At 54.3% G+C, this 19,632-nt stretch overlaps 1 protein-coding gene across 1 annotated transcript in view; it reads left to right on the forward strand.

Annotated features, from left to right (window-relative positions):
- Positions 1–19,632, forward strand: part of LOC140728751 (F-box only protein 24-like) — a 51,994-nt gene that overhangs the window by 12,251 nt on the left and 20,111 nt on the right. The window contains exons 2-4 of the mRNA XM_073047698.1: positions 5,376–5,562; positions 6,786–7,024; positions 10,238–10,481. Of these exons, the coding sequence (XP_072903799.1) occupies positions 5,376–5,562; positions 6,786–7,024; positions 10,238–10,481 (670 nt within the window). The remainder of the gene's footprint in view (positions 1–5,375; positions 5,563–6,785; positions 7,025–10,237; positions 10,482–19,632) is intronic.

The following is a 19,632-nucleotide window of genomic DNA, read 5'->3' on the forward strand; positions in this document are numbered from 1 at the left end:
GAGGGCTCCGTGATGTTTTACTCTGCTGTGTGATGAACTGAGACTGTGGGCCTGCTCCATCTGCTCTGGGCTTCGTGTCTGAAGGCTCCGTGATGTTTTACTCTGCTGTGTGATGAACTGAGACTGTGGGCCTGCTCCATCTGCTCCGAGCTTCGTGTCTGAAGGCTCAGTGATGTTTTACTCTGCTGTGTGATGAACTGAGACTGTGGGCCTGCTCCATCTGCTCTGGGCTTCGTGTCTGAAGGCTCCGTGATGTTTTACTCTGCTGTGTGATGAACTGAGACTGTGGGCCTGCTCCATCTGCTCCGAGCTTCGTGTCTGAAGGCTCAGTGATGTTTTACTCTGCTGTGTGATGAACTGAGACTGTGGGCCTGCTCCATCTGCTCCGAGCTTCGTGTCTATGGGCTCACTTTTGTTCTGAATGCTGTTGCTTGCTTTTATTGTTTGCATGATTTGGGTTTTTTCCTCCCTCTGTGCATTGAACGGTAGTCTTTCTTTTAGTTGGGTTCTTTTGGTTCTCAAGCTTGTATAATTTATACATACTTTTATAAATATACTTGAAGCTTTGAATCTAAAGACTGTTGTGTGTGAAAATCCCGGGAGATCAGCAGTTTCTGAACCTACTCAAACCTCCCCATCTGGCACCAACAATCATTCCACAGTCAAAGTCACTTAGATCACATTTCTTCCCCGTGCTGATGTTTGGTCTGAACAACAACTGAGCCTCTTGACTGTGCCTGCATGCTTTTGTGCATTGAAATGCTGCCAGATGATTGGCTATTTAGATATTTGCATTGATAAGCAGGTGTACACAATAAAGTGGCCGCTGGGTATATATTGTACTGAAGTCTGTTCTATGCATATACTTTGTAGTATTCTCACTGATTTTCATGGAGTTATGTACCTGTGAATTCTCAGTGGAAGATGCTTATAGAGTTTGAGATGTAAATGACCTGTTAACTCTGAGTCTTCATTGATGTCAATGTGAGGCATGTGATGGTAATTTAATTTGTTAACCAAAGCATGACCTAGATGTTCGATGTTTATTGATTTGTTAATCCTGATCTGAGTTATTTGTTGATCTGTTAATCTAGACATGGAGATAATTATTAGTTAGGGGATTCATGTATGAATTCAAGAGATGCAGGACATCCAAACAAAACACTAGAGGAATGCACACAGTGTTAGTACTTGATTTATTTATTTATAATTTTACAGCCTTCTGGCCCACTGAGCTACAAGGTCCTATTTATAAGACACCTGTTAGAGGACCACAACTTTGTCGTAGGGTTTGGAGGCTTGCGAGCCTCAGTGAGCCGGAGAGCTGTGCTGCCTGGAGTCAGGGCCTTGCGCTTTGACTCTTGGTAGGGTCACCCGTGCCAAACAGGTCAAAGGTTGGAGGCCAGACTAAGAGTGGTCCACTGGTTCTCCAGGGTTGGAGATTCAGCTCAGGGCCAACAATCCTGACTGGACAAAAAGAATTGTTACGGAAACACAGCTGCCCTAAGTAATCACAAGACAATTTACAATGACCAATTAACTTACGAACCAGTACATCTTCAAACACTGCTGGGGAAAACCCCTTACAGATGGCGCCAGAATTGAATTCTGTACCCCCACACTCTGAGCGGTGACAGTTCACACTATCTGCAATGCTGCGTGGCACTCCAAACCTAATTCACACAGCAGAGTAAAACATCACGGAGCCTTCAGACACGAAGCCCAGAGCAGCCAGAGCAGGCCCACAGTCTCAGTTCATCACACAGCAGAGTAAAACATCACGGAGCCCTCAGACACAAAGCCCAGAGCAGATGGAGCAGGCCCACAGTCTCAGTTCATCACACAGCGAGGTAAAACATCACGGAGCCTTCAGACACAAAGCCGAGAGCAGCCGGAGCAGGCCCACAGTCTCAGTTCATCACACAGCAGAGTAAAACATCACGGAGCCTTCAGACACGAAGCCCAGAGCAGCCAGAGCAGGCCCACAGTCTCAGTTCATCACACAGCAGAGTAAAACATCACGGAGCCTTCAGACACAAAGCCCAGAGCAGATGGAGCAGGCCCACAGTCTCAGTTCATCACACAGCAGAGTAAAACATCACTGAGCCTTCAGACACAAAGCCCAGAGCAGCCGGAGCAGGCCCACAGCCTCAGTTCATCACACAGCAGAGTAAAACATCACTGAGCCTTCAGACACGAAGCCCAGTGCAGATGGAGCAGGCCCACAGTCTCAGTTCATCACACAGCAGAGTAAAACATCACTGAGCCTTCAGACACGAAGCCCAGTGCAGATGGAGCAGGCCCACAGTCTCAGTTCATCACACAGCAGAGTAAAACATCACGGAGCTTTCAGACACAAAGCCGAGAGCAGCCAGAGCAGGCCCACAGTCTCAGTTCATCACACAGCAGAGTAAAACATCACTGAGCCTTCAGACACGAAGCCCAGAGCAGATGGAGCAGGCCCACAGTCTCAGTTCATCACACAGCAGAGTAAAACATCACTGAGCCTTCAGACACGAAGCCCAGTGCAGATGGAGCAGGCCCACAGTCTCAGTTCATCACACAGCAGAGTAAAACATCACTGAGCCTTCAGACACAAAGCCGAGAGCAGCCAGAGCAGGCCCACAGTCTCAGTTCATCACACAGCGAGGTAAAACATCACTGAGCCCTCAGACACGAAGCCCAGAGCAGATGGAGCAGGCCCACAGTCTCAGTTCATCACACAGCAGAGTAAAACATCACTGAGCCTTCAGACACGAAGCCCAGTGCAGATGGAGCAGGCCCACAGTCTCAGTTCATCACACAGCAGAGTAAAACATCACTGAGCCTTCAGACACAAAGCCCAGAGCAGCCAGAGCAGGCCCACAGTCTCAGTTCATCACACAGCAGAGTAAAACATCACGGAACCCTCAGACACGAAGCCCAGAGCAGATGGAGCAGGCCCACAGTCTCAGTTCATCACACAGCAGAGTAAAACATCACGGAGCCTTCAGACACAAAGCCCAGAGCAGCCAGAGCAGGCCCACAGTCTCAGTTCATCACACAGCAGAGTAAAACATCACGGAGCCCTCAGACACGAAGCCCAGAGCAGATGGAGCAGGCCCACAGTCTCAGTTCATCACACAGCAGAGTAAAACATCACTGAACCTTCAGACACGAAGCCCAGGGCAGATGGAGCAGGCCCACAGCCTCAGTTCATCACACAGCAGAGTAAAACATCACGGAGCCCTCAGACACGAAGCCCAGAGCAGATGGAGCAGGCCCACAGTCTCAGTTCATCACACAGCAGAGTAAAACATCACGGAGCCCTCAGACACAAAGCCCAGAGCAGATGGAGCAGGCCCACAGTCTCAGTTCATCACACAGCAGAGTAAAACATCACGGAGCCCTCAGACACAAAGCCCAGAGCAGCCAGAGCAGGCCCACAGTCTCAGTTCATCACACAGCAGAGTAAAACATCACGGAGCCTTCAGACACGAAGCCCGGGGCAGATGGAGCAGGCCCACAGTCTCAGTTCATCACACAGCAGAGTAAAACATCACGGAGCCCTCAGACACAAAGCCCAGAGCAGATGGAGCAGGCCCACAGTCTCAGTTCATCACACAGCAGAGTAAAACATCACGGATCCTTCAGACACAAAGCCCAGAGCAGATGGAGCAGGCCCACAGTCTCAGTTCATCACACAGCAGAGTAAAACATCACGGAGCCTTCAGACACAAAGCCCAGAGCAGATGGAGCAGGCCCACAGTCTCAGTTCATCACACAGCAGAGTAAAACATCACGGAGCCCTCAGACACGAAGCCCAGAGCAGATGGAGCAGGCCCACAGCCTCATACAGCACAGTAATGGGCCCAATGAGCCCGCTGTGCCCAATGAGCCTACCTGTGGGATGTGGGAGGAGACCGGAGCACTCGGAGGAAGCCCACACAATCACAGGGAGAACGTACAGAATCCTTACAGACAGCGGTGGGAATTGAACCCCGATCGCGATTGCTGACGCCGTGCTATCAGTCCTGATGAAAGATCTCGGCCCAGAACATCGACTGTTTATTCCTCTCTGTAGATGCCGCCTGACCTGCTGAGTTCCCCAGCATTTGTGTGTTTTATCGTATGAATTGATGTGCTAGTCCGAGCGGTGAGGAGACTGTGTGGGACATTGCCACAGTTAGTGGAGCTGCTGCTGTGTGGCTCCAGCATCCGGGTTCAATCCTGAGCTCAGGTGATGTCTCTGTGGAGTTTGCACGTTCTCCCTGTGACTGTGCAGGTTTTCCCTGTGCCTCCACATCTCGACGATGTGTGGGTTGGTTGGTTAATTGGCCATTGTAGATTGTCTGCAGTCCGTAGGTGAGAAACAGATCCTGGGGAGAGTGAGGTGTGATCGGTGTCGAGTTGATGGTGGTGAGGACTCAGTGGGCCGAGGCCTCTGGGTGCTGTATCAATGTCTACAGCTCTAATGAGTGGTTACTCCAGGGAATGAGATGCCTAATAATTTATTAATCCAGGCAATTATGTGACTAATTCCCTGTGTGAGCTCCTCCACATCGGTGAGCCCCGACACGGACTGAGGGACTGCTTCATTGTGCACCTTCTGGTGGCCACCGATTTCAGTTCTACTTCCCATTCCTACTCCGCCATGTCGAAATGATGAGGCGTTGGAGGAGTGCCACCTCATATTCTGTCTGGGTAGTCTCCAACCTGATGGCATGAATATCTGACTTCTGGTAATCTCTCCCCCACTCCCTTTTTCCATTCCGCATTCAGATTCCTTCTTCACACCTTCCACCTATCAGCTGCCAGCTGTTTTACCTCATCCCCACTCTCCCGCACCCTCGGCTGGTCTCTCCTGTCACCTCCCAGCTTGTACTTTACCCCCTCCCCAGTTGCTGTCCTGGCTTCTTTCACCTTCCTTTCCAGTCCTGATGAAAGGTCTCGGCCCAAAACATCAGCTGTTTACTGCCGTCCGTCCATGCTGCCTGACCTGCTGAGTTCCTCCAGCAGTTTGCGTGTGTTGCTCAGGGTTACAATTGTTTTGTTGTAGGAGGGAGTGACAGAGGATACCTTGAACATATTGGTTGAAACTCTGTCATTCCACTGGGGTTAAACCAAGCTGGGGTACCGAGGACCCGCCTTTCACATGAAGATCCGTGTGCCTGATTAACACAGTTCTCAGTCCATGTTAGTGGCACATTGGCATTTGTGTTGGCTAGTGTCAGCCTCAGGACAACACACACACAATGCTGGAGGAACTCAGCAGGTCGTAAGGGTGTCCCAGCCGTGCTGGGCCAGCCGGGCGGAAGGACCTTTCCTGGGCCTGGGGTGGGGGGGGGATGGTTGATTTCTCAGGGCTTCAGCTGCTGTGCCTGTCTCGCCCGCAGCTGGATCAGATCATCGCGGAGCTGTCGGTGAAGGAGGTGGTGATGCTGGGCCAGACCTGCCGCTACCTGCACGCTTTCTGCAGTAACGACGCCGTGTGGAAACGCGTCAGCCGCCGCTTGGCACCGCTGCTCAGCACCGAGGGGGTAGCTGAACATGGCTTTTGGAAACGGGCTTCCATCCTCAACTGTGAGTAAAACCACAGCACCACCACAGCTTCTCCTGAGCTCCGCCAACCCTGCTTCCACCGACCGGAGACTCCTCTCCCCCCACCTATCTGGACACCAGTTCTCACTCCAACACCCCCACTCCCCCCTCCAAACCTGGACCCCTGCCCACGCTCCTCCCTCCCACGCGGTCAACCATGCTCCTCTCCCACCACCCTCTTCAGCCAGACCCCACCCCCTCAATAGTTTATCCTTTAATCCAGGGAGGGTCCTGCTGAATGTGGTTTACCAACCAATTCCCCCCCCGCCCCCGCAGTGCTGTGCCTCCATGGAGGGGGTGGCTTTCCAACAACCTGGAAATTGTTCATGCCTCCACAGAGCTGTATCTGTTTACTTTCACCCCCCTGGCCCCCGTTGGGAGAGGGCATTCCTGGTTCCCGACCTCACCCAGGTTCTGCCCCATGGTCACACCCTCTCAGCCGGGTTCCCCAGAGGGCTGGGACAGTGATGGAAACAGGACCCCAGGCTGATTCACCTCCTGCACACCCGACCTACCCTCTGCCTCTGATCCAGGGATCATAAGCAGTTACCACAGTGAGCAAACACGAGGAAATCTGCTGATGCTGGAAGTTCAAACAACACACAAAATTACCACAGTGAGTACTGATTTTCCCCATTCCCTGTCTACCCTCCCCTCTAATCTGGGGATCACTGAGTACTGATCACAGATCACTGATTTACACACACACGCACATGCACACGCACGCACACTTTCTCACTCTCTCTCTCTCTCTCTCACTCTCTCACTCACTCTCTCCCTCTCACTCTCTCTCCCTCTCACTCTCTCTCCCTCTCCCTCCCTCCCCCTCTCCCTCCCCCTCCCTCCCCCCTCCCTCCCTCCCCCTCTCCCTCCCCCCCCCTCCCTCCCCCTCTCCCTGCCCCTCTCCCTCCCTCTCCCTCTCTCTCTAATCCGGGGATCACTGAGTATTGATCACTGATTTACCCTCTCTCTCTCTAACTTGGGGGTGATGGGATGGTAATCAGAGCCCTGCCCCTCCACCTTTCAGTGAAGGTTGAAGGAGTTGATCAGAAACTGGGAACCAGTCTGTATAATTACCCTGAGCTGCTGTTCGGTGACATTGGTGCTGGGGGTGTGGAAATCCACTCTGCTGATCTGGGCCGTTAGGATGTGGTCCTCCACTCTCCCACCCGCTGGTTCACGCTGTCGGTCTTCTGCCCCGACAGATACCAAAGGCCTATTCTTCCAAATGTTCGGTGGCCGTAGGAAGACTGTGAGTCGGACAGTGGCACCTCACCTGTCCCACGGGTACCGCAAGTTCATCCCCACCAAGGATAACATCTTTATCCTGGACTACAGTGGCACTCTGTTCTTCCTGAAGAATGCCCTGGTCTCCTCCAGCCTGGGCCAGATCCAGTGGAAGCGGGCTTGTCGTTACGTTGTACTGTGCCGTAACGTCAAGGACGTAAGTGGTGTTATTTCTGCTAATGACCCGAGATTCACTCTGTGTCTGACCCTGGGAGTGTGTGATTGGACAGTGTGGAGGGAGATTCACTCTGTGTCTGACCCCGGGAGTGTATGATGGGACGGTGTGGAGGGAGCTTCACTCTGTGTCTGACCCAGGGAGTGTGTGATGGGACAGTGTGGAGGGAAATTCACTCTGTCTCTGACCCCGGGAGTGTGTGATGGGACGGTGTGGAGGGAGATACACTCTGTGTCTGACCCCGGGAGTGTGTGATGGGACAGTGTGGAGGGAGATTCACTCTGTGTCTGATCCCGGGAGTGTGTGATGGGACAGTGTGGAGGGAGATTCACTCTGTGTCTGACCCCGGGAGTGTGTGATTGGACAGTGTGGAGGGAGATTCACTCTGTGTCTGACCCCGGGAGTGTGTGATTGGACAGTGTGGAGGGAGTTTCACACTGTGTCTGACCCCGGGAGTGTGTGATGGGACAGTGTGGAGGGAGATTCACTCTGTGTCTGATCCCGGGAGTGTGTGATGGGACCGTGTGGAGGGAGATACACTCTGTGTCTGACCCCGGGAGTGAGTGATGGGACAGTGTGGAGGGAGATTCACTCTGTGTCTGATCCCGGGAGTGTGTGATGGGACAGTGTGGAGGGAAATTCACTCTGTGTCTGACCCCGGGAGTGTGTGATTGGACAGTGTGGAGGGAGATTCACTCTGTGTCTGACCCCGGGAGTGTGTGATTGGACAGTGTGGAGGGAGCTTCACTCTGTGTCTGACCCCGGGAGTGTGTGATGGGACGGTGTGGAGGGAGATTCACTCTGTGTCTGACCCTGGGAGTGTGTGATGGGACGGTGTGGACGGAGATTCACTCTGTGTCTGACCCCAGGAGTGTGTGATGGGACAGTGTGGAGGGAGATTCACTCTGTGTCTGACCCCGGGAGTGTGTGATGGGACAGTGTGGAGGGAGATTCACTCTGTGTCTGACCCCGGGAGTGTGTGATGGGACAGTGTGGAGGGAGATTCACTCTGTGTCTGATCCCGGGAGTGTGTGATGGGACGGTGTGGAGGGAGATTCACACTGTGTCTGACCCCGGGAGTGTGTGATGGGACGGTGTGGAGGGAGATTCACTCTGTGTCTGACCCCGGGAGTGTGTGATGGGACGGTGTGGAGGGAGATTCACTCTGTGTCTGACCCCGGGAGTGTGTGATGGGACAGTGTGGAGGGAGATTCACTCTGTGTCTGATCCCGGGAGTGTGTGATGGGACCGTGTGGAGAGAGGGTCACTATGTGTCTGACCCCGGGAGTGTGTGATGGGACAGTGTGGAGGGAGCTTCACTCTGTGTCTGACCCCGGGAGTGTGTGATGGGACAGTGTGGAGGGAGGGTCGCTCTGTGTCTGACCCCGGGAGTGTGTGATGGGACAGTGTGGAGAGAGGGTCACTCTGTGTCTGACCCCGGGAGTGTGTGATGGGACGGTGTGGAGGGAGGGTCACTCTGTGTCTGACCCCGGGAGTGTGTGATGGGACGGGGTGGAGGGAGATTCACTCTGTGTCTGACCCCGGGAGTGTGTGATGGGACGGTGTGGAGGGAGATTCACTCTGTGTCTGACCCCGGGAGTGTGTGATGGGACAGTGTGGAGGGAGCTTCACTCTGTGTCTGACCCCGGGAGTGTGTGATTGGACAGTGTGGAGGGAGATTCACTCTGTGTCTGACCCCGGGAGTGTGTGATGGGACGGTGTGGAGGGAGATTCACTCTGTGTCTGACCCCGGGAGTGTGTGATGGGACAGTGTGGAGGGAGATTCACTCTGTGTCTGATCCCGGGAGTGTGTGATGGGACCGTGTGGAGAGAGGGTCACTATGTGTCTGACCCCGGGAGTGTGTGATGGGACAGTGTGGAGGGAGCTTCACTCTGTGTCTGACCCCGGGAGTGTGTGATGGGACAGTGTGGAGGGAGGGTCGCTCTGTGTCTGACCCTGGGAGTGTGTGATGGGACAGTGTGGAGAGAGGGTCGCTCTGTGTCTGACCCCGGGAGTGTGTGATGGGACGGTGTGGAGGGAGGGTCACTCTGTGTCTGACCCCGGGAGTGTGTGATGGGACGGGGTGGAGGGAGATTCACTCTGTGTCTGACCCTGGGAGTGTGTGATGGGACGGTGTGGAGGGAGATTCGCTCTGTGTCTGACCCTGGGGGTGTGTAATGGGACGGTGTGGAGGGAGATTCACTCTGTGTTTGACCCCGGAAGTGTGTGATGGGACGATGTGGAGAGAGGGTCACTCTGTGTCTGACCCCGGGAGTGTGTGATGGGACGGTGTGGAGGGAGATTCACTCTGTGGCTGACCCCGGGAGTGTGTGATGGGACGGTGTGGAGGGAGATTCACTCTGTGTCTGTCCCCGGGAGTGTGTGATGGGACGGTGTGGAGGGAGGTTCATTCTGTGTCTGACCCCGGGAGTGTGTGATGGGACAGTGTGGAGGGAGCTTCACTCTGTGTCTGTCCCCGGGAGTGTGTGATGGGACGGTGTGGACGGAGATTCACTCTGTGTCTGACCCCGGGAGTGTGTGATGGGACGGTGTGGCGGGAGATTCACTCTGTGTCTGTCCCTGAGAGTGTGTGATGGGACGGTGTGGAGTGAGCTTCACTCTGTGTCTGACCCTGGGAGTGTGTGATGGGACAGTGTGGAGGGAGGGTCGCTCTGTGTCTGACCCCGGGAGTGTGTGATGGGACAGTGTGGAGGGAGGGTCGCTCTGTGTCTGACCCCGGGAGTGTGTGATGGGACAGTGTGGAGAGAGGGTCACTCTGTGTCTGACCCTGGGAGTGTGTGATGGGACGGTGTGGAGGGAGCTTCACTCTGTGTCTGACCCCGGGAGTGTGTGATGGGACAGTGTGGAGAGAGGGTCACTCTGTGTCTGACCCTGGGAGTGTGTGATGGGACGGTGTGGAGGGAGCTTCACTCTGTGTCTGACCCCGGGAGTGTGTGATGGGACGTGTGGAGAGAGGGTCACTCTGTGTCTGACCCCGGGAGTGTGTGATGGGACGGTGTGGAGAGAGGGTCACTCTGTGTCTGACCCCGGGAGTGTGTGATGGGACGGTGTGGAGAGAGGGTCACTCTGTGTCTGACCCCGGGAGTGTGTGATGGGACGGTGTCTGTTTCACAGGTTTTCTTTAGGATCTTGTTTCTCCAAGGTGAGAATTTAATGTTTGTTCCTGTTTCCAGTTTGCCACTGACCCGAGAAATGACACAATCTACAGGAAATATTTATATGTGCTGGGTACAAGGGAGATTTCTCCTTTGGTCGCCCAGGACACAAGTGATGCTGCCTGTGCATGTGACTGTGTGGAGGTGTACCTCCAGTCCAGTGGACAGCGAGTATTCAAGATGACCTTCCACTCTTCCATGCGGTTCAAGAAGATTAAGCTGGTGGGACAAGAAACAGAAAGGTCTTTGCTCCTCTTGACAGGTAAGCCTGGGCAGTGTCCATGTGAGGGGTGTGAAGGGGCGTTTTGGAAGACAGGGTTGCAACTTCATCCCCAGTCTGCCCCCTCTCCTCCCGGCTGGAATCAAAATTGGGCTTATTATTGCTGACATAGAGTATGCTGTAAAAGTTGTTGCAGCGCAGTGCAATACAAAATAAATTATTAGAAGTTACAATGAGAAATATATATTTAAAAAACTAGCACAAGAAGTGAGGTGGTGTTCAGACCATACTTGGAGTATTGTGAGAAATTTTAAGACATGGGGTCATAGAACAGTATAGTCTTCCAGCCCAAAATGTTATATCCATCATTAACCCTATAACCATATAATAATTACAGCACGGAAACAGGCCATCTCGGCCCTTCTAGTCCATGCCGAACGCTTACTCTCACCTAGTCCCACTGACCTGCACTCAGCCCATAACCCTCCATTCCTTCCATCACCCAGGGCATGCCCTCTTCTCATTGTTACCATCAGGAAGGAGATACAGAAGCTTGAAGGCACACACTCAGCGATTCAGGAACAGTTTCTTTCCCTCTGCCATTCGATTTCAATGGGTATTGAGCCCATGAACACTACCTCGATACTTTGCTGAACATTTCCTATGATTTTGGGCCTCCACCGTTCAGATGTTGTGTCCCAGCTGTCTAGATGCGCAAGCCTGGGCAGTACGATATGGAGAGCAAGCTCCCCCTCTCCAAGCGTCTGATGAACCTGAAGGAATGGCAGAGACCAGTTCAGTCAGGCACCAGCAGCGTCGCAGAAGTTGCCAGTCGGTGCTGAGCTCAATGTTGCCACCGAGTTGCCAGTCGGTGCTGAGCTCAATGTTGCCACCGAGTTGCCAGTCGGTGCTGAGCTCAATGTTGCCACCGAGTTGCCAGTCGGTGCTGAGCTCAATGTTGCCACCGAGTTGCCAGTCGGTGCTGAGCTCAATGTTGCCACCGAGTTGCCAGTCGGTGCTGAGCTCAATGTTGCCAGTTGCCAGTCGGTGCTGAGCTCAATGTTGCCAGTTGCCAGTCGGTGCTGAGCTCAATGTTGCCAGTTGCCAGTCGGTGCTGAGCTCAATGTTGCCAGTTGCCAGTCGGTGCTGAGCTCAATGTTGCCAGTTGCCAGTCGGTGCTGAGCTCAATGTTGCCACCGAGTTGCCAGTCGGTGCTGAGCTCAATGTTGCCAGTTGCCAGTCGGTGCTGAGCTCAATGTTGCCACCGAGTTGCCAGTCGGTGCTGAGCTCAATGTTGCCAGTTGCCAGTCGGTGCTGAGCTCAATGTTGCCAGTTGCCAGTCGGTGCTGAGCTCAATGTTGCCACCGAGTTGCCAGTCGGTGCTGAGCTCAATGTTGCCACCGAGTTGCCAGTCGGTGCTGAGCTCAATGTTGCCACCGAGTTGCCAGTCGGTGCTGAGCTCAATGTTGCCACCGAGTTGCCAGTCGGTGCTGAGCTCAATGTTGCCAGTTGCCAGTCGGTGCTGAGCTCAATGTTGCCACCGAGTTGCCAGTCGGTGCTGAGCTCAATGTTGCCAGTTGCCAGTCGGTGCTGAGCTCAATGTTGCCAGTTGCCAGTCGGTGCTGAGCTCAATGTTGCCAGTTGCCAGTCGGTGCTGAGCTCAATGTTGCCACCGAGTTGCCAGTCGGTGCTGAGCTCAATGTTGCCACCGAGTTGCCAGTCGGTGCTGAGCTCAATGTTGCCACCGAGTTGCCAGTCGGTGCTGAGCTCAATGTTGCCACCGAGTTGCCAGTCGGTGCTGAGCTCAATGTTGCCACCGAGTTGCCAGTCGGTGCTGAGCTCAATGTTGCCAGTTGCCAGTTGGTGCTGAGCTCAATGTTGCCAGTTGCCAGTCGGTGCGGAGCTCAATGTTGCCAGTTGCCAGTCGGTGCTGAGCTCAATGTTGCCAGATGCCAGTCGGTGCTGAGCTCAATGTTGCCACCGAGTTGCCAGTTGATGCTGAGCTCAATGTTGCCACCGAGTTGCCAGTCGGTGCTGAGCTCAATGTTGCCAGTTGCCAGTCGGTGCTGAGCTCAATGTTGCCACCGAGTTGCCAGTCGGTGCTGAGCTCAATGTTGCCACCGAGTTGCCAGTCGGTGTTGAGCTCAATGTTGCCAGTTGCCAGTTGGTGCTGAGCTCAATGTTGCCAGTTGCCAGTCGGTGTTCAGCTCAATGTTGCCAGTTGCCAGTCGGTGCTGAGCTCAATGTTGCCACCGAGTTGCCAGTCGGTGCTGAGCTCAATGTTGCCACCGAGTTGCCAGTCGGTGCTGAGCTCAATGTTGCCACTGAGTTGCCAGTCGGTGCTGAGCTCAATGTTGCCAGTTGCCAGTCGGTGCTGAGCTCAATGTTGCCACCGAGTTGCCAGTCGGTGCTGAGCTCAATGTTGCCAGTTGCCAGTCGGTGCTGAGCTCAATGATGCCAGTTGCCAGTCGGTGCTGAGCTCAATGTTGCCAGTTGCCAGTCGGTGCTGAGCTCAATGTTGCCAGTTGCCAGTCGGTGCTGAGCTCAATGTTGCCAGTTGCCAGTTGGTGCTGAGCTCAATGTTGCCAGTTGCCAGTCGGTGCTGAGCTCAATGTTGCCAGTCGGTGCTGAGCTCAATGTTGCCAGTTGCCAGTCGGTGCTGAGCTCAATGTTGCCAGTTGCCAGTTGGTGCTGAGCTCAATGTTGCCACCAAGTTGCCAGTCGGTGCTGAGCTCAATGTTGCCAGTTGCCAGTCGGTGCTGAGCTCAATGTTGCCAGTTGCCAGTCGGTGTTGAGCTCAATGTTGCCACCGAGTTGCCAGTCGGTGCTGAGCTCAATGTTGCCAGTTGCCAGTCGGTGTTGAGCTCAATGTTGCCACCGAGTTGCCAGTCGGTGCTGAGCTCAATGTTGCCAGTTGGTGTTGAGCTCAATGTTGCCAGTTGGTGTTGAGCTCAATGTTGCCAGTTGCCAGTCGGTGCTGAGCTCAATGTTGCCAGTTGCCAGTTGGTGCTGAGCTCAATGTTGCCAGTTGCCAGTTGGTGCTGAGCTCAATGTTGCCAGTTGCCAGTCGGTGTTGAGCTCAATGATGCCACCGAGTTGCCAGTTGGTGCTGAGCTCAATGTTGCCAGTTGCCAGTCGGTGCTGAGCTCAATGTTGCCAGTTGCCAGTTGGTGCTGAGCTCAATGTTGCCAGTTGCCAGTTGGTGCTGAGCTCAATGTTGCCAGTTGCCAGTTGGTGCTGAGCTCAATGTTGCCAGTTGCCAGTCGGTGCTGAGCTCAATGTTGCCAGTCGGTGCTGAGCTCAATGTTGCCAGTCGGTGCTGAGCTCAATGTTGCCAGTTGCCAGTTGGTGCTGAGCTCAATGTTGCCAGTTGCCAGTTGGTGCTGAGCTCAATGTTGCCAGTTGCCAGTCGGTGCTGAGCTCAATGTTGCCAGTTGCCAGTTGGTGCTGAGCTCAATGTTGCCAGTTGCCAGTCGGTGCTGAGCTCAATGTTGCCACCGAGTTGCCAGTTGGTGCTGAGCTCAATGTTGCCAGTTGCCAGTCGGTGCTGAGCTCAATGTTGCCAGTTGCCAGTTGGTGCTGAGCTCAATGTTGCCAGTTGCCAGTCGGTGCTGAGCTCAATGTTGCCAGTTGCCAGTCGGTGCTGAGCTCAATGTTGCCAGTTGCCAGTCGGTGCTGAGCTCAATGTTGCCAGTTGCCAGTTGGTGCTGAGCTCAATGTTGCCAGTTGCCAGTTGGTGCTGAGCTCAATGTTGCCAGTTGCCAGTCGGTGCTGAGCTCAATGTTGCCAGTTGCCAGTCGGTGCTGAGCTCAATGTTGCCAGTTGCCAGTCGGTGTTGAGCTCAATGTTGCCACCGAGTTGCCAGTCGGTGCTGAGCTCAATGTTGCCAGTTGGTGCTGAGCTCAATGTTGCCAGTTGCCAGTCGGTGCTGAGCTCAATGTTGCCAGTTGCCAGTCGGTGTTGAGCTCAATGTTGCCACCGAGTTGCCAGTCGGTGCTGAGCTCAATGTTGCCACCGAGTTGCCAGTCGGTGCTGAGCTCAATGTTGCCAGTTGCCAGTCGGTGCTGAGCTCAATGTTGCCAGTCGGTGCTGAGCTCAATGTTGCCAGTTGCCAGTTGGTGCTGAGCTCAATGTTGCCAGTTGCCAGTTGGTGCTGAGCTCAATGTTGCCAGTTGCCAGTCGGTGCTGAGCTCAATGTTGCCAGTTGCCAGTTGGTGCTGAGCTCAATGTTGCCAGTTGCCAGTCGGTGCTGAGCTCAATGTTGCCACCGAGTTGCCAGTTGGTGCTGAGCTCAATGTTGCCAGTTGCCAGTCGGTGCTGAGCTCAATGTTGCCAGTTGCCAGTTGGTGCTGAGCTCAATGTTGCCAGTTGCCAGTTGGTGCTGAGCTCAATGTTGCCAGTTGCCAGTCGGTGCTGAGCTCAATGTTGCCACCGAGTTGCCAGTTGGTGCTGAGCTCAATGTTGCCACCGAGTTGCCAGTAGGTGCTGAGCTCAATGTTGCCAGTTGCCAGTCGGTGCTGAGCTCAATGTTGCCACCGAGCTGCCAGTTGGTGCTGAGCTCAGTGTTGCCAGTTGGTGCTGAGCTCAATGTTGCCAGTTGCTAGTCGGTGCTGAGCTCAATGTTGCCAGTTGCCAGTTGGTGCTGAGCTCAATGTTGCCAGTTGCCAGTTGGTGCTGAGCTCAATGTTGCCAGTTGCCAGTCGGTGCTGAGCTCAATGTTGCCAGTTGCCAGTTGGTGCTGAGCTCAATGTTGCCAGTTGGTGCTGAGCTCTATGTTGCCTGTTGACAGTCGGTGCTGAGCTCAATGTTGCCAGTTGCCAGTTGGTGCTGAGCTCAATGTTGCCAGTTGCCAGTCGGTGCTGAGCTCAATGTTGCCAGTTGCCAGTCGGTGCTGAGCTCAATGTTGCCAGTTGCCAGTCGGTGTTGAGCTCAATGTTGCCAGTTGCCAGTCGGTGTTGAGCTCAATGTTGCCACCGAGTTGCCAGTTGGTGCTGAGCTCAATGTTGCCAGTTGCCAGTTGGTGCTGAGCTCAATGTTGCCAGTTGCCAGTCGGTGCTGAGCTCAATGTTGCCAGTTGCCAGTCGGTGCTGAGCTCAATGTTGCCAGTTGCCAGTTGGTGCTGAGCTAAATGTTGCCAGTTGCCAGTCGGTGCTGAGCTCAATGTTGCCAGTTGCCAGTCGGTGCTGAGCTCAATGTTGCCAGTTGCCAGTCGGTGCTGAGCTCAATGTTGCCAGTTGCCAGTCGGTGCTGAGCTCAATGTTGCCAGTTGCCAGTCGGTGCTGAGCTCAATGTTGCCACCGAGTTGCCAGTCGGTGCTGAGCTCAATGTTGCCAGTCGGTGCTGAGCTCAATGTTGCCAGTCGGTGCTGAGCTCAATGTTGCCAGTCGGTGCTGAGCTCAATGTTGCCAGTTGCCAGTTGGTGCTGAGCTCAATGTTGCCACCGAGTTGCCAGTCGGTGCTGAGCTCAATGTTGCCAGTCGGTGCTGAGCTCAATGTTGCCAGTTGCCAGTCGGTGCTGAGCTCAATGTTGCCAGTCGGTGCTGAGCTCATTGTTGCCAGTTGCCAGTTGGTGTTGAGCTCAATGTTGCCAGTTGCCAGTTGGTGCTGAGCTCAATGTTGCCAGTTGCCAGTTGGTGCTGAGCTCAATGTTGCCAGTTGCCAGTCGGTGCTGAGCTCAATGTTGCCAGTTGCCAGTCGGTGCTGAGCTCAATGTTGCCAGTTGCCAGTTGGTGCTGAGCTCAATGTTGCCAGTTGCCAGTTGGTGCTGAGCTCAATGTTGCCAGTTGCCAGTTGGTGCTGAGCTCAATGTTGCCAGTTGCCAGTCGGTGCTGAGCTCAATGTTGCCAGTTGCCAGTCGGTGCTGAGCTCAATGTTGCCAGTTGCCAGTCGGTGTTGAGCTCAATGTTGCCACCGAGTTGCCAGTCGGTGCTGAGCTCAATGTTGCCAGTTGGTGCTGAGCTCAATGTTGCCAGTTGCCAGTCGGTGCTGAGCTCAATGTTGCCAGTTGCCAGTCGGTGTTGAGCTCAATGTTGCCACCGAGTTGCCAGTCGGTGCTGAGCTCAATGTTGCCACCGAGTTGCCAGTCGGTGCTGAGCTCAATGTTGCCAGTTGCCAGTCGGTGCTGAGCTCAATGTTGCCAGTCGGTGCTGAGCTCAATGTTGCCAGTCGGTGCTGAGCTCAATGTTGCCAGTTGCCAGTTGGTGCTGAGCTCAATGTTGCCAGTTGCCAGTTGGTGCTGAGCTCAATGTTGCCAGTTGCCAGTTGGTGCTGAGCTCAATGTTGCCAGTTGCCAGTCGGTGCTGAGCTCAATGTTGCCAGTTGCCAGTTGGTGCTGAGCTCAATGTTGCCAGTTGCCAGTCGGTGCTGAGCTCAATGTTGCCACCGAGTTGCCAGTTGGTGCTGAGCTCAATGTTGCCAGTTGCCAGTCGGTGCTGAGCTCAATGTTGCCAGTTGCCAGTTGGTGCTGAGCTCAATGTTGCCAGTTGCCAGTTGGTGCTGAGCTCAATGTTGCCAGTTGCCAGTCGGTGCTGAGCTCAATGTTGCCACCGAGTTGCCAGTTGGTGCTGAGCTCAATGTTGCCACCGAGTTGCCAGTTGGTGCTGAGCTCAATGTTGCCAGTTGCCAGTCGGTGCTGAGCTCAATGTTGCCACCGAGCTGCCAGTTGGTGCTGAGCTCAGTGTTGCCAGTTGGTGCTGAGCTCAATGTTGCCAGTTGCTAGTCGGTGCTGAGCTCAATGTTGCCAGTTGCCAGTTGGTGCTGAGCTCAATGTTGCCAGTTGCCAGTTGGTGCTGAGCTCAATGTTGCCAGTTGCCAGTCGGTGCTGAGCTCAATGTTGCCAGTTGCCAGTTGGTGCTGAGCTCAATGTTGCCAGTTGGTGCTGAGCTCAATGTTGCCTGTTGACAGTCGGTGCTGAGCTCAATGTTGCCAGTTGCCAGTTGGTGCTGAGCTCAATGTTGCCAGTTGCCAGTCGGTGCTGAGCTCAATGTTGCCAGTTGCCAGTCGGTGCTGAGCTCAATGTTGCCAGTTGCCAGTCGGTGTTGAGCTCAATGTTGCCAGTTGCCAGTCGGTGTTGAGCTCAATGTTGCCACCGAGTTGCCAGTTGGTGCTGAGCTCAATGTTGCCAGTTGCCAGTTGGTGCTGAGCTCAATGTTGCCAGTTGCCAGTCGGTGCTGAGCTCAATGTTGCCAGTTGCCAGTCGGTGCTGAGCTCAATGTTGCCAGTTGCCAGTCGGTGCTGAGCTAAATGTTGCCAGTTGCCAGTCGGTGCTGAGCTCAATGTTGCCAGTTGCCAGTCGGTGCTGAGCTCAATGTTGCCAGTTGCCAGTCGGTGCTGAGCTCAATGTTGCCAGTTGCCAGTCGGTGCTGAGCTCAATGTTGCCAGTTGCCAGTCGGTGCTGAGCTCAATGTTGCCACCGAGTTGCCAGTCGGTGCTGAGCTCAATGTTGCCAGTCGGTGCTGAGCTCAATGTTGCCAGTCGGTGCTGAGCTCAATGTTGCCAGTTGCCAGTTGGTGCTGAGCTCAATGTTGCCACCGAGTTGCCAGTCGGTGCTGAGCTCAATGTTGCCAGTCGGTGCTGAGCTCAATGTTGCCAGTTGCCAGTCGGTGCTGAGCTCAATGTTGCCAGTCGGTGCTGAGCTCATTGTTGCCAGTTGCCAGTTGGTGTTGAGCTCAATGTTGCCAGTTGCCAGTTGGTGCTGAGCTCAATGTTGCCAGTTGCCAGTCGGTGCTGAGCTCAATGTTGCCAGTTGCCAGTTGGTGCTGAGCTCAATGTTGCCAGTTGCCAGTCGGTGCTGAGCTCAGTGTTGCCACCGAGTTGCCAGTTGGTGCTGAGCTCAATGTTGCCAGTTGCCAGTCGGTGCTGAGCTCAATGTTGCCAGTTGCCAGTCGGTGCTGAGCTCAATGTTGCCACCAAGTTGTCAGTCGGTGCTGAGCTCAATGTTGCCACCAAGTTGTCAGTCGGTGCTGAGCTCTATGTTGCCAGTTGCCAGTCGGTGCTGAGCTCAATGTTGCCACCAAGTTGTCAGTCGGTGCTGAGCTCTATGTTGCCAGTTGCCAGTCGGTGCTGAGCTCAATGTTGCCACCGAGTTGCCAGTCGGTGCTGAGCTCAATGTTGCCACCGAGTTGCCAGTTGGTGCTGAGCTCAATGTTGCCAGTTGCCAGTCGGTGCTGAGCTCAATGTTGCCACCGAGTTCCCAGTTGGTGCTGAGCTCAATGTTGCCAGTTGGTGCTGAGCTCAATGTTGCCTGTTGCCAGTCGGTGCTGAGCTCAATGTTGCCAGTTGCCAGTTGGTGCTGAGCTCAATGTTGCCAGTTGCCAGTTGGTGCTGAGCTCAATGTTGTCAGTTGCCAGTCGGTGCTGAGCTCAATGTTGCCAGTTGCCAGTTGGTGCTGAGCTCAATGTTGCCAGTTGGTGCTGAGCTCAATGTTGCCAGTTGACAGTCGGTGCTGAGCTCAATGTTGCCAGTTGCCAGTTGGTGCTGAGCTCAATGTTGCCAGTTGCCAGTCGGTGCTGAGCTCAATGTTGCCAGTTGCCAGTCGGTGCTGAGCTCAATGTTGCCAGTTGCCAGTCGGTGTTGAGCTCAATGTTGCCAGTTGCCAGTCGGTGTTGAGCTCAATGTTGCCACCGAGTTGCCAGTTGGTGCTGAGCTCAATGTTGCCAGTTGCCAGTTGGTGCTGAGCTCAATGTTGCCAGTTGCCAGTCGGTGCTGAGCTCAATGTTGCCACCGAGTTGCCAGTTGGTGCTGAGCTCAATGTTGCCAGTTGCCAGTTGGTGCTGAGCTCAATGTTGCCAGTTGCCAGTCGGTGCTGAGCTCAATGTTGCCACCGAGTTGCCAGTTGGTGCTGAGCTCAATGTTGCCAGTTGCCAGTCGGTGCTGAGCTCAATGTTGCCAGTTGCCAGTTGGTGCTGAGCTCAATGTTGCCAGTTGCCAGTTGGTGCTGAGCTCAATGTTGCCAGTTGCCAGTCGGTGCTGAGCTCAATGTTGCCACCGAGTTGCCAGTTGGTGCTGAGCTCAATGTTGCCACCGAGCTGCCAGTTGGTGCTGAGCTCAGTGTTGCCAGTTGGTGCTGAGCTCAATGTTGCCAGTTGCTAGTCGGTGCTGAGCTCAATGTTGCCAGTTGCCAGTTGGTGCTGAGCTCAATGTTGCCAGTTGCCAGTTGGTGCTGAGCTCAATGTTGCCAGTTGCCAGTCGGTGC

The sequence above is a fragment of the Hemitrygon akajei genome, chromosome 6 (genome assembly GCF_048418815.1).
Source record: "Hemitrygon akajei chromosome 6, sHemAka1.3, whole genome shotgun sequence".
In the NCBI taxonomy this organism is placed as follows: domain Eukaryota; kingdom Metazoa; phylum Chordata; class Chondrichthyes; order Myliobatiformes; family Dasyatidae; genus Hemitrygon; species Hemitrygon akajei.